Raw genomic sequence first — 14,366 nt, 5'->3', positions numbered from 1 at the left:
TCCCTCTGGCTTTATTTAACCCCTTGTGCATCCTGACGACCCTGTAAGGGACTACCACTCCGGGCCCTGTGGCATTGTGTGTACAGAACCCGCCCTTTTCAACAGTGATTTGATTAGATTAGATTAGATTAGATTAAACTTTATTGTCATTGTGCAGAGTACAAGTACAGAGACAACAAAATGCAGTTAGCGTCTAACCAGAAGTGCAAAAAAGCAGAAAGTGCAATGAACAGTATTATACAGGTAGTGCAGTATATGAGCAGTAAGTAGTGCAGTATAGTACAAGTAGTGCAGTGTAAGCAGTATATGAATTAGCAGTGGCATTATAAGCAGGTAAATATCTGGGCGTTCCTCAAAATCTGCTGGCAACACTCTCACTCTCTCTCTCTTCTACCCTCACCCTCGACCCCTGTTGTCCTCTAATCCTCACCCCCTGCCTATCTAAAGACATGAGCTATGGAGCCGCCGCTCAAGGAGAGGCCTCCGCTAAGCTAAGGCTAACGCTAACAAAGCTAACAAAGCCCCCAGCCTGGGAAGCTTTGTGTGTGCTACCTCAATCACACACACACATACACGCACACGCACGCACATGCACACACACACACACACACACACACACACACACACACACACACACACACACACACACACACACACACACACACCGGTGCATTCCCTTTTCTCTTTCCCTTTCTCATTTAGGCCACAAACGGTTGATTCTTTTCTCTTTCTCCTCTGTCTAAAGACTACTACTCAGCCCTATAGCAGGATAGGTCACAATGAGAGTTTTTTTTTTAAATGAGCTCCTTCTCCTTATAGCTCAGGAGGTTAATGGCTGTGAACAGTGGCGTGCTCAGTCAGGGGAGATTGAGCCCACTCAAAAGCATTTTTATTATTCTCGTCTGAGGGGCTAAAACAGCTTGTTATTGTGCCTCCTCGCCGAGAGAGGTAGAGGCATTGTCTTTAAGGGGCAGCAGAGGTGAGCATTTGAATGGGAGGCTTTAAGCATAGCCTGACAATGAGCCAGAACGAGAGCAACAACCAAGGATTCTGTGTTTGTGGCAAGCGCTGAGTCCACCCCCACAGAGAAAAGCCTTGAGAACAACAATGATATCATGAGCAGTGCTGGGAGGGGAAAGCAGCCTTCAGTGACTCATCTATTGTGATGTGGAGATTATCTACTTTGGAAGCAGCCATGGAATCCAGCTCTCAGTGAAGAAGTGATTGAGATGGAGAGATGAAGAGATGAGGTGGGAGGGGGAGAAGATGGGATGAATGAGAGGGAGAGATGAGGAGGGAGAGGAGACGGCTTAGATGAGTGAGAGGGAGGAGAGATGTGTTAGATGTATCATAGAATGACATTATTGCTGGTTGATCAGTGTCTTATCGGTGTCTCCAGTGTGAGAAGGATCCTAGCTGACACTCAGAAGGCTCAGTACCTAGATCTGCACTACCTGTCCCTTTTGACTTTGTCTAACAAAACCTGCTCTAGAGAGAGAGAGAGGGAGAGAGGAGAGAGAGAGAGCAAGAAAGAGAGAGAGAGAGAGAGAGACAAGAATTTGAAAACAAACCATATCTGTTAGGTGAAATCCTGTAGAGTGCAATCAGGCAGCTTAATTTGTGACCTTTTGCCATAAGAGAAGGGCAACAAATGTACTGTAGCACAAACACCAAAGTAAATGTAAGATCCCTTGCCACTCGTACTTCTACTATTTGCACACTACTACACCACTGTACTGTACATAATTATAATAATTTGAAATGTCTTTATTAATTTGCCATCAGAGCCACAGAACTACAACAACAACCCCTGGGTAATCTCATGTAGCCACACCTCCAAGTCATGTTGTTCTCACGCCTCTTTTGGAGGTCAGGGGAATTTTAGATAAATTGTTCTGGCTTGGATTGACCTGGACGGAGCGATGGAAGAATGTGCTCACAATTTCATTGGATGTTACATACCAAGAACGCTCCCCCACATGTGTGTAATATGGTTTCATGTTTTCTGACCGGGTAGGACTATTTTGCAAAGAGTTGTTGCCTATGCTAGCTTTCAACATTGTAGAAAATGGAAGAAAACCTGAATTCTGTTTTTTTGGAGCTCCGCCAAAGCAAGGTATTTGATTGGTGTAATGTGTCATGAGTCATCACTCATTTCAAATGGGTTTCCAACCCTTCGTAGCTACTTTCTGCAAAGGATTTCCCCAGGCTTTCTGAACTAGGAACTAGGAACTAGGTACTAGGTTTTCTGAACTAGGGAAGGTCTCAACAAGGTTAACCCCGGGCAACAGCAGGCATTGCTCAGCTCACACTCACTCTCTCTCTGTTGAAATGTTGATCAATGTGCATTGAGTAAATTAGCAAACCATCTCTCTGCAATATATTCCACTTTTCTACAGTAAACTACCGTGAATATAAACACAAAAGGGAGCTGTTTATGTAGTGGTTGTAATCCAAGTGTGTGCATTGTGGCATAGTCAGTGTTATGTCAGGTTGACTAGGCAACACATCCACCTTAGTGGGAGCCTATGAGACAGGATCAGAGGAGAGAAAGTTGTCAACCCATACACAATAACAATGTCATGCAATTCACTGCCATCGAGCTGTACACAATGCATCCCCCCCACATACAAACAAACAAATAACCAAATAAACAAACAGACGAGTCAGGCAGGTAGGCAGCTGTCAAAGGCTGCTAATCAAAAGCAGTAGCCCTAGGTTACATCTATGCTTGTTTGTGTGTAGGTGGGTGCGTGTGTGTGTGTGTGTGTGTGTGTGTGTGTGTGTGTGTGTGTGTGTGTGTGTGTGTGTATGCGTGTGTGTGTGTGTGTGGGTGCGTGTGTGTGTTTGTACGTGCGTGTGTGTGTGTGTGTGTGTGTGTGTGTGTGTGGGTGGGTGTGTGTGCGTGTGCGCGTGTGTGTGCGCGCGTGTGTGTGTGGGCTCCCTTCAACTGTGAGGGAGCCTCAGTCTGCTCCAAACCACAAGAAGGGAACACAGACGTCAGAGAGGCGGGGACACGACGTGTAGGAACGCAGGAGAAAAGGAGGACTGCACTACTAACAGGGAAGGAGAAAGAGAGAGAGAGGGAGGGGGGGTTCCAAAAACATGAGGGAGACCAGTCACAGGGAGTCTGAGAGAGCACTTAAAGGCAATGAGAGACAAGAAGCAGGAGAGAGTGACAGATTACTGTGACAGACTATTGGCCTCATGGGAGTTGAGTGTTTTTATACACTACACACAAGTAGAATATGGAGGGGTCTGTATATTCACAAGACAAATACTGAACTACTATGTGACAACATGTTGTTACCAGATTAATCACAGGGTTATTAGAGGTGTGGAAACAACGTGTAAATGCAATGATATCAGAATGACATTGGAGTCAGGAGCCACGTCTACTACTGTTGGAGAGAGAGAAAGATAATATGCAGTAGAAGGAGCATTTACAGACTGGACCCCCCCCCCCCCCCCCCTCCCCGTCTCTCTCTCTGTTTCAGTTTCAGACTCAATGCAACATGATCCCTGTAGCTACAACTAATGGCTAACAGATGTCCTTATAAGGTGGTGTGAGGAGAGCAGAGGGAACAGAGCAGCTGGAGGGGGGACATTAGACTATCTCTCTCTCTCTCGCTCTTTCTCTTTCTCTCTCGCTCTTTCTCTCTCTCTCTCTCCCCTCTCTATCTCACCCCTTCCTTCTCTCTCTCTCTCTCTCTCTCTCCCCTCTCTATCTCACCCCCTCCTTCTCTCTCTCTCTCTCTCTCTCTCTCTCTCTCTCTGGAACCCACACTGGAGAGGATGCCAAGGAGAATTAGACTGAGAAGAACAGGTATTCTTCTGCAGTCCACAGATCTGCAGAACTTCAACTTTGTTTTATCCCTGAGGAAAAATAGACTAATAATGTCACTGACCAGCCAGAGAGTCCCCTCACCACTCACCTGGTCTCCCAGGTCTGAATCAGTCCCTTATTAGAGGGGTGGTATGACAGTAAACAAGTGATACTACAGCATAGACCTCAAGGTGAATACCCCTGCTCTACACTGTCTACTGTAGGAATGATGCACAGTCGGGGAGGCTGGTGGAGGTAGAAATCGGAGGACAGACACATTGAATGGAATGAGGAAAGGTATCTAACAAGGTGATCCAATCCATGCATTACAATGAGCCTGTCCTCCTAGTTCTACCTCCACCAGCCTCCCCTGATGCACATGTGCCAGGGTATACTCTAGGAGCAGTCCCCAGCCATCCGAACCAGCAGTATGTCTGGAAACAATGAAGAGAGCAGTTTTGAGACGTTTGAGGGGGGAGAATGAAATGTTCCCTACAGGAATGTGATGTATCTGTGTAGGCACACCTAAGTATACTACACATTTCTATTTCTACCTCCACCAGGTTACCAAAGGGTTCGGGTTCGGGTTAGGGTTGGTGGTGTCTTACCTGTTTGATACACAGCAGCCTGTCGTTGGTCTGCTGGATGTGGCGGTCCATCGACGGTAACGCGTTCATCTTGATGGCCTGCCTCCGTCGACCGTGCCTCTACCGGGCAGCCATTCAAGGTTTCTTCACTCTGAGAGACAAACAGAGAGAGAGACCGACCGGCTCTGTTAGGACAGGAGAGTGAAGGGTCGGAGAAAAGTGGTAAAGCGGCTTTAGTGATTCTGACTTGGTGTATTTGATTACTATTGCTCTGTTTGACATATTTTGGTTCAATTATGTTGTTAACTTTTTATAACACTCTCTTTGTCTGTGAGGGAGAAGTCGTATGCAGGTGTCCAGCATGAATTAGAGAAGAGTTTTACTCCTTAATGTTATCTCATGGGACCCAGAGAGTTTGTGGCCCACAGGAGATAATATTGGGGAGAAGTAGTTTATTACTTGGTCAAGGACTCACATCTGGATGTGACTTCATACCCTGCCAGAAATGTATGCAAACAGCTCACTGTTGATTTGAAACCCAAACCCTTTTACAGTGTTCTAATATGATAGGCTGATTTTGATTCCTACCATAAGAAAAGACCAATCGTGGCGTGGGGTGGTCCAGTGCTCTAGCACCACAGCCTACAGTGTATATATATATGGCATGGTTAGAATCCAGCCCATACCCTGCTGACATACCCTGTCCTCCTTATATTCCTGTCTTTCTCTACTGTCTCTGTCCAATAAAAATGGAAAAAAGAGAGTGGGACTGCCCCACTGCCCCAAAAAATAACCCCACCCCAAAAAAAGACCAATCAGTACAACGCTTAATCTGACGTAGAACCAGGTATAACTGTGAATGAACAGGACAATTATACTTGGCTGATCCAGAACTTACTCCCAGGCAACCTGTCTTGTCTGCTGCTTTTGTGCCTGTTTTGTCTGCACCTGTCTTGTCAATAAAAACATCATCTTGTACTCTGAAGATCCTTCATTATTGATCACCACAAGTCACAGCCTTAGACGTTCAGTAGTGTTAAAGACCACGGACTCAAGAACACACCATCACAGCAGACTCAACGGAACCCAAACAAAAACAACAACAACAACAACAACAACCATTTTTTATTTATATATTATTGATTTTGGCTGTCCCCTGTCCCCATCGACAGGCGTGGTCGAGGTCCCCAACACACCAAAAATGACATCACTACAGAATGTGTTCTCCCCAGTTAAAGGCACCACACCTCAAGGTTATCATTCCTGCCAGGCCAGACTGATTTATAACTGCATTCGATAGCAGCAGATAAATACTCTCTCTCCCTCCCTCCCTCATTTATTTGGCCCTGTTACCCTGAGAGGAGGAGGAGAGGGTGGATGAAGAAGTATAGTAGCAGTCAGTCAGTCCGTCTCTCCTCGCTACGTTTATCTACTGTCCTCCGTCACACCTACGAATTCTTCTGCACAAAAGAGGAAGTGAGGGTGCACTGGGGTGGGGCGGGGTGCTCAGATCTGATAAAGACTACCTCTAGGCTTCCCTAGTGAGACAGACGATAGGATGGAGAGAGGGGGGTGGGGGAGAGCGAGGGGGGGGGGGGGGGGGGGTGAGGATTGGGAGGGGGGGGGGGGGTGGAATGCTCAACAGCTTTCATGGATAATGGAGCTCATTGCATTTAGGTTTTAGGAGACACACACACACACACACACACACACACACACACACACACACACACACACACACACACACACACACACAAATGGGAAACAGAGGGCTAAGAATGAATCACTTTCATTAAGATCAAAGGTACCACTTCAAAGGAACACTTATCTAAGAAGAGAAGTGTATGTTACTAATCCTGAGAGATTACGCATTACAAGAGCAGAATTACCTGGAATATGCTAAAGGAAGTGTTTCATTCATGATTGAGACATCACACACATTTTGTGGCGGTGTGAGTTGCAAAGCTACTGTGGGGAAAACAGTTCAGAAGTCAGTCAAACCAGGGAATGTCTACAGCATTACTGTATTCTACGCTGTCTGGTGGAACTGGAGCACACTCCCCAAATAGGCCTACCAACCATGACCATTGAGGGCAAGAGAGAATCCCAAACTGAGCCTAGATCAGCGTGTAGGGCCGGGCAAGTTCACCCCAGTGTAGTGCAGCTACAGGCCGTAACCAGCAGGCGCCTCCCTTTCACACTGTTATTGTATTTATTTAACCTTCACTTTAGTCCCATTGAGACCAAGGTCTATTTTACAAGGGAGCCCTGCATGCACACAGTTTACAATAATACATAATACACATACAAAATGACAACATAATAAAACACAATCAAGAAAAACAAATACATTTTTCAACATGGAGGTCCTCAATCAAAACGTTAAATTGCCCTAGCGGCACCAGAGCAACCAATGGAAATGTTCTCTGCAGATTGTTCCAGCAGGTGCACCACAACGAAAAGCGGATTTACCCAATTCGGTGGAGACCCGAGGAACCTCAAGAGTTAACAAATATCAATGACTGCTATAGTGGGGTGAAAATGGTGTGTCACGTACACCTGGCAATTTGAACTTTTCTGGTAAATCGACACTCCAATGAATATGCAAGACAGGGGGCGGCAACGCCCCCTCATCCATGGTCAGTTTTAATAACATTTGAGAATTAATACAACTTCCATCCTCTGTTATCATGCCTGTTAGATTTTTTTTCCATTTTAGCATTGTTAGAATTTCGAAATTTCAAATAGACCGCCATCTTACCACCAAATAACCAGAACATTGATTTTCCCCAAGCGCAAATCTATCGGAACCATGGAAAAAAAAAACATTGTGCCAAAAAAGAGGCAGAATAGCTATTCTGGCGGAAAGGTTTATGCGGCCTGGAATTGTCTCACTAATAGGTTACTATTTAGGAGGACATAGGGAGTAGGGGCATGGGTACCCTTTTCCCAACTTCGGCCATTAACATACTGTAACAATACTCTAACCCTAACCCTAACCCAAAACCAACCCGGCCCGTAGCCTATCAATTCTCAGAAATTGAAGCCGGCCCAAACATTGTTGTTGACGTATTGGAACAGAAGGACCAGGATGAACAAACACGGAAGCCATTGCGTAAAGGCGCATAGCCTGAGGGTACAGTAGTGTGCAATATTATCAACTAATAATGTATCTGGTGTGTATGTGTCGATTCCTTGTCATTGTTGCTTCATATAATTTAGTGCTTGTTTGCACTTAAGCGTTATAAGCGCTTCTATTTGCGCCATGGTCAGGTGAACTTGCAAGCTGAGGTAGAATTTGGACATTTGGACATATGCCTTTAGCTATATGCAGCTTGTAGAGAGCTGTGTGTAAAGGATGGCCATATATCGTTCTCCTCTTCCCCCTGTTCTGCATGGAGAGCGGCAGACATGGGGCAGATTCGTTCCATCATTGCTAAAATGTGATGTCTCTCCCACAACGCTGTAGCATTTTTTCTTGCTCAAATAATAATAGGGCTATATATCACTGTTTCCTAATCAATAGATTTCCTGTTACCCTACTGAAAATGCATTTTGATAATGACAACATATAGTTCCTTTGATCAATGCCTTTCACAAAATCATTTGGTTGACTTTATGGGAATTTACTGTGAAAAAAAGCTGTGTGTGTGCTGTGTGTATTTGTTTGTGTGTGTGTGTGTGTGTGTGTATGTGTGTGTGTGTGTGTGTGTGTGTGTGTGTGTGTGTGTGTGTGTTTGTGCTGTAACCTCCTGTGTAACACCCTGTTTCTAAGGCTGAGGTTGTGTTAAGTCTGTTCCAGCAGCGTCCAGCCCGACGGCGAGGCAGGGTTATGGTCCTGCTCTCTAACCCTGCTCTGTCCTCTCGCCTTTGGCTGGGACGCACTGGAATAACACGGCCGGTTACGTAACAGAATACCTTGGTGAAAACACTGCTACTCGTGTCCTTACTATGAAAAGAAAACACTGAAATCTGATCCTGAAACAGAACTAAACCATTAGTTCATTCAGGGTTAAATGATTTAACAGGGTTTTAATGAATGGATTTATTTCAATGATGATATGAATAACAGGACTATTGACATTTTCTTTCTTTCTGTGTATTTCTTCTAACTTTAAAAAAAATAATTGGCGCTGCCTGTTTTTGCCTGCATTCTCTGAGGAGGGGTGGCTTCTGAAATCGCTTCCCCCGACAACCTAATCAGGTCTGCCTACCGAGCTCCACTTTGCAGAGGTGCAAAGTAAGGATTACACCACCACCAATTATGTTGTGCATATTACATCCCCTTGAAGTAGGAGGATGATATGCATCAGACCAGGGAAACCAACCACAAACAATGCTAATACTGGGTGTTGGGGTGTAAAATGAGTGCTCTGAAACAAAAGCACAGTAATATGAAAAGCACTGGAGTATGGCAGCGGGGCGAGAGAGGCCAGAGCCACTGTAGAGAGCAGTGAAATGATCTCTTCATAATCACAAACACACACGCACACACACGCACACGTACACACACACAGACACACACGCAGACGCACACGCGCACACACACACAGACACACACACACACACACACACACACACAAACACACACACACACACACACACACACACACACACACACACTGCATGAGTGATTTCTTATTTCTGTGGACAAATGACTACTTTTCTCAAATGGAGCGTGGTAAATGTGATCTGTCACTCAGGTCTGACAGGAGCAATGACACAGGGGACTTTGACAGCTAGGCTATATCTTATGTCTATATCAATGGAACTAGTAAGATAGGACTGAATTCACTGAATTGATGACTTTTTAATGAACACACACAAAGGACTTGGGGTGGGACGAAAAGACCAATCGTATAAATACTTCAATACTTCACTTCAAAAGACAATGTCCTTTTAAAACAGTGTAAACCATATATGTCTTGTTAAAACATAGTGCAAATAAAATAATGTCTGGTTAGAATGAAGTGCAAATAATAGAATGGTTAATTTTTTTCTTTTTAAATATGTGATTTTTTTTTCTCAAGCTTTTTCATATCATATCACGAAATATAGAATTTCAATATACCTGTATTTGTCCCATGCCTACAAAGGCCTAACAATCCCCCTATAATGTATGGTGAGTCATTTCCCATGTCAGATTTCTAATATGTAATCAATGGAGCACACTTCCTTCAACTGTAATAGGCTATTGTATTAGATAACAGAGTCGTCATAATAAGTGTGTGTTACAGAATGTGATCTACCAGTGTGTCGAGCATTCAAAGTGTAGTCCCATAGGTGTGGCTGGATGTAGGCCGACACCTAGCAGGGCAAGAGAGCATCTTCATTATTCAACACACTCTGAGAGAGAGAGAGGAGGGAATCTGTCACTCCTGTTCTCTCCTCATGATGAGAGAGAGTGAGAGAGAGAGAGGGGTTGAGAGAGAGAAAGAGGGAGAGAGAGAGAGAGAGAAAGGGGTTGAGAGAGAGAGAGAGGGGTGGAGAGAGAGAAAGAGGGAGAGAGAGAGGGGTTGAGAAAGAGAAAGAGGTAGAGAGAGGGGGGGGTTGAGAGTGAGAGAGAGAGAGAGAGAGAGAGAGAGAGAAAATATATATATTTATATATATATATATATATATATATATATATATATATATATATATTGTAGAGTTAGAGAGGGGGGGGGGGCGTAGTTGTCACCTGTATCTAAAGCTAAGGCACTCCTCTACTCATTTACATGTGTAGCATTCTCCTGCAATCACTCAGCACATAACCCGCCCTCTTTCCTCAGCTCCATTCCCTCCTCCACTCCCACCTTTCAATCCCTCTCCTCCATACCTCAATTTCCTCCCCTCACAATGCCCCACCTTCTCACTCCACTCCACTCTCCTTTCCACTATCCTCCCTCTCTTCCTCCACCCTGCATGCCTCTGAGTTCTGACACCCCCCTTCCTTTCTCTCTCTCTTTCTCTCTCTCTCTCCACCCCTCCTCTCCACCGACTCTGTGCGGGAGCTTCCATAACAGGCAGTGGAATGGATTCATTTACTCTAATGTGGTTGAGGCTGCAGCGTGGCACAGCAGAGAGCGACACACTCCCAGAGCTCTCTCTCTCTCTCTCTCTCCCTCTCTCGCCCTCTCTCTCTCCCTCTGTATCTCCCTCTGTATGTCCCTCTGTCTCTCTCTCTGTCTCTCTCTGCCTCAGCAGAGCTGGCCTCTGTCCCTCCTTCCCACTATCTCTCTTTCTCTGTGTCACTCACACACACACACGCACGCACGCACGCACGTACACACACACACACACACACACGCACACGCACAAACACACACACACACACAAAATACATGTATCTCTCCTTAAGCCTCTCAGACTCATTACCCCTCTATTTCTCTCCTTCTTATCTCATCATTTCATCTTGTTTATTCTCATCACATCTTTCTCTCTCTGCTCCCTTGCCAAGTCTTGTTTGTTGTACCTTTTTCATTCACTCTGAATGACCCCCTTCCTCCAATCTCATATCCTCTGCCTATTTATTTTCTATACCTTTCTTGGACTTTTCCATCCTTCCTGCTAGGGTAAATACACACTGGGGCACCCGAATTGAACCAAAACTAAAACCTGAATTGAACCAAAATGAAACCAAATGTCCATCATCATTGCAATGTTAGTGTCATCCAACCTTCTTACTTGAGCAATTGCAGCGTAATTACGGTAAATTACAGCAACTGACTGCATAAAGCCTTACACAGAAGGCTAAAAGACACCTCATGTCCTCTACACAAGCTCCATTTCACAGACTGAACAAATGTATTACCACAGATATGTTAACAATAGCAATGTGATGCTGCCACGGAACATCTCAATGTTCCTGTTTGTTTACCACATGAGGACATGTGATGGCCATTGGTGTAATGTACATCTATGTGACACGGCAACGCAAACAGCTGTGATATGATGTGATATCTGAGCAGGGTTGATGTCTATAAATATGGAGCTTCAGTGCATAGTATTACAGGTATGTGCCACTGGATACCCAGGGGACTATCTGTCCATTTCACTAGCGTGTATTATCAGAGAGCAGTGACTAGTGTGTGTGTGTGTGTGTGTGTGTGTGTGTGTGTGTGTGTGTGTGTGTGTGTGTGTGTGTGTGTGTGTTTACGTGAGTTTCCATGCTCGTTTGTGTGTGTGTGTGCATGCTTGTGTGTGTGTGCTGTAGCTTCAGTAGATCAATGGGTGAGACCATTTATCTGCGAGTTTCAAAATCAGGTCAGCGTTTGAGTGGAACAGGCATCACATGATTATGAATGAACTCCTTATTCTATAGAATGTTCCAGCTCAGGACTATAAATACCAGCCGATGAAGATTGTATGTCCTGGCTGCTATTTTCCACTGCTATGTTTCCCAAGGTTAAGATGTTATCAGTCATGTGATGCAGAAGACATGGTTTACTGTGTGGAGTACAGTGGGATGTTACATATCCTTATTACTGAGTCACACACCAGGTCATCATATAACAGATACAAGTTATACACACACCCGCACTGCACACACCCTCCGAGACAACACACATGCACACCCCCCCAGGGGGGTGCACCCCCCCCCAGGGAGAACAGAGCAGCGCTCAGAACAGGCTCAGCCATATTTCCGGCGGGTTAAGTGCCTTGCTCAAGGGCACAACGGCAGTGGTAGGCACCGGGATATGATGCCAGTAACCCTCCAGTCACCAGCTCACATCCGGCTCCCTCCTGGAGCGGGGTTCAAACCAGCAACTTTCCAATTGCTGGCCGGCCTCTCTAACCTCCAGGCTACCTGCCGCCCCCTACCTTGCTATACATAATGCAGTCTCATGATGCTAACATACGTTACAAGCAGGCTAACGACTTGCAAGTGGCTGGAGATCTGGACAGGGACAATGAGTTGAACCAGTTCTTCAACAGGTTTACTCGGGGGCTCATTGTCTCACTCCCCCCAGCTCCACCAACAACTCTCCACTCCGTCTTCCTTCTCCTTCTCCTCCCCCCAACTCCACCAACCCTGCTCAATGGTGCTCAGTTCCCCTCCCTTCCCCCTGCCCTGTCTGGTCCCATTCTGTACCCTCTCCCTTCCTTCTCCCTCTCTAGCCCCTCTGACTCTATTCACACCTCCCCTCCATTCCCATCCTTCCCCTGCCTCACCATTTCCTCACTTCACAACTCTTCAGCGCCCCCCATCATTCTGCCTCCCGACACCACTGCCACAGCCAATGACCCCCCCACCACCCCCCGCTCCAGTGTTTTCATCAGTATGGCTCAGGTGAAGAGAGAGCTGGGGAAACTCTGCACCAGGAAGGCTGCGGACCCTGATGGTGTGAGCCCGAGGGTGCGCAATGTCAGCGCGGACCAGCTCTGTGGAGTACTCCAGTACCTCTTTAACCTGAGCCTCAGTCTGGAAAAGGTCCCAACAATGTGAAAAAACATCTTTCCTGGTACCGGTACCAAAGAAAGGAACCCCAGTGTTCTGAATGACTATAGAACGGTAGCCTTGACATCCCACATCATGAAGATCATGGAAAGACTGGTGCTAGCACACATGAGGCCCCTGGTGAAGACATCCTTTGACCCTCTGTAGTTTGCCTACCAGGCAGACATTGGTGTGGATGATGCCATCATCTACCTGCTACACAGAGCTAACTCCGATTTAGATGGGGTTGCTGAGGATGCAGGTGGACTCCCCCATTGTTTCCTGGATTACGAACTATCTGACCAACAGGCCACAGTTTGTATGGCTGCAGGGATGTGTGTCAGACTGGGAGGTGAACAGCACTGGCACCTCCCAGGGGACAGTTCTGGCTTCCTTCCTCTTCAACCTCTATACCTTGGACTTCAGGCATAACACAGATACTTGCCATCTGCAGAAGTTCTCAGATGATTCAGCTATTATGGGATGTGTCAGTGGAGGCCAGGAGACCGAGTACAGAGGACTGGTGGACAGTTTTTTTTTGTTGAATGGTGTGAGCAGATCCACCTGTTACTCAACATCAGCAAGACAAAGGAGATTGTGGTGGACTTTAGGAGGACTAGGGTCCCCTTGTCTCCTGTTTCCATCCAGGGATAGGACGTGGAGGTGGTCCAGAGCTACAAGTATCTGGGGGTGTACCTGGACAATAAACTGGACTGGACTGGTAACACAGATGTCCTGTACAAGAGGGGCCAGAGCTGGCTTTATCTCCTGAGGAGGCTCAGGTCCTTTGGTGTGTGCAGGACTCTGCACTAAGGAGCACTATAGGAGATCTTTTCTGTCTGCCGTAATAAGACTGTACAACTCCTCCTACGGCTGGCTTGATCAGGGTGATCAGAGTCAGGCTGGGGGATGTTAAATCATACTGGACTGTTCTTACTGTATATAATGTTTCAGATGTCTATGTTATTCTATTATTCTATTGTCACTTTATTTTGTTGTTTGTGATGCTGCTGTAAGACCTTAATTTCCCCTCGGGGATCAATAAAGTACCTATCTATCTATCTATCTATCTATCTATCTATCTATAATGGTACAACGTCTATATCACAATATTTTCACTTTAATTCCACTATAAAGTGAACTTGCCTACCTTCACAAACCAATCATTACTAAAATGTCATTCCGGATTAAGAGCTACTACCAAACATAGAGAAAATTCAAGTACACATTTCATACAACGACTAGATTATTAGGTATATGCATCAGAGTAATGGATTTATTGCGAACAAAAGGAACCACTGACCCCACAGCTGGAGATCGCTGCAGATTTGGAATGGGTTACGCTTGTTTGAGGCTAAGAGATTGGAAAACTGAGTCACTTTGTTCGCCACTGAAAACCATGAGTACAAGATGTACCTCAAATAGACAAGATGTTGTACCTCAAACACACAAGATGTTTTACCTCAAACAAACAAGATGTTGTACCTCAAATAGACAAGATATTGTACCTCAAGATGTTGTACCCTATAGC

The 14,366-nt window shown here is 45.6% G+C and overlaps 1 protein-coding gene across 1 annotated transcript in view; it reads right to left on the bottom strand.

The window, feature by feature from the left end:
* The window catches only part of LOC310822882 (zinc finger MIZ domain-containing protein 1-like), a 127,744-nt gene that overhangs the window by 48,365 nt on the left and 65,013 nt on the right, over nt 1-14,366 (bottom strand). The window contains exon 4 of the mRNA XM_083695441.1: nt 4,435-4,564. Coding sequence (XP_083551567.1) covers nt 4,435-4,503 — 69 coding nt within the window. The 5' untranslated portion in view covers nt 4,504-4,564. The remainder of the gene's footprint in view (nt 1-4,434; nt 4,565-14,366) is intronic.

Source organism: Argentina silus (genome assembly GCF_951799395.1).
Source record: "Argentina silus genome assembly, chromosome: X".
Taxonomy (NCBI): domain Eukaryota; kingdom Metazoa; phylum Chordata; class Actinopteri; order Argentiniformes; family Argentinidae; genus Argentina; species Argentina silus.
The sequence above is the reverse complement of the archived record's forward strand: the minus strand, read 5'-3'. Positions and strand labels throughout refer to the sequence as shown.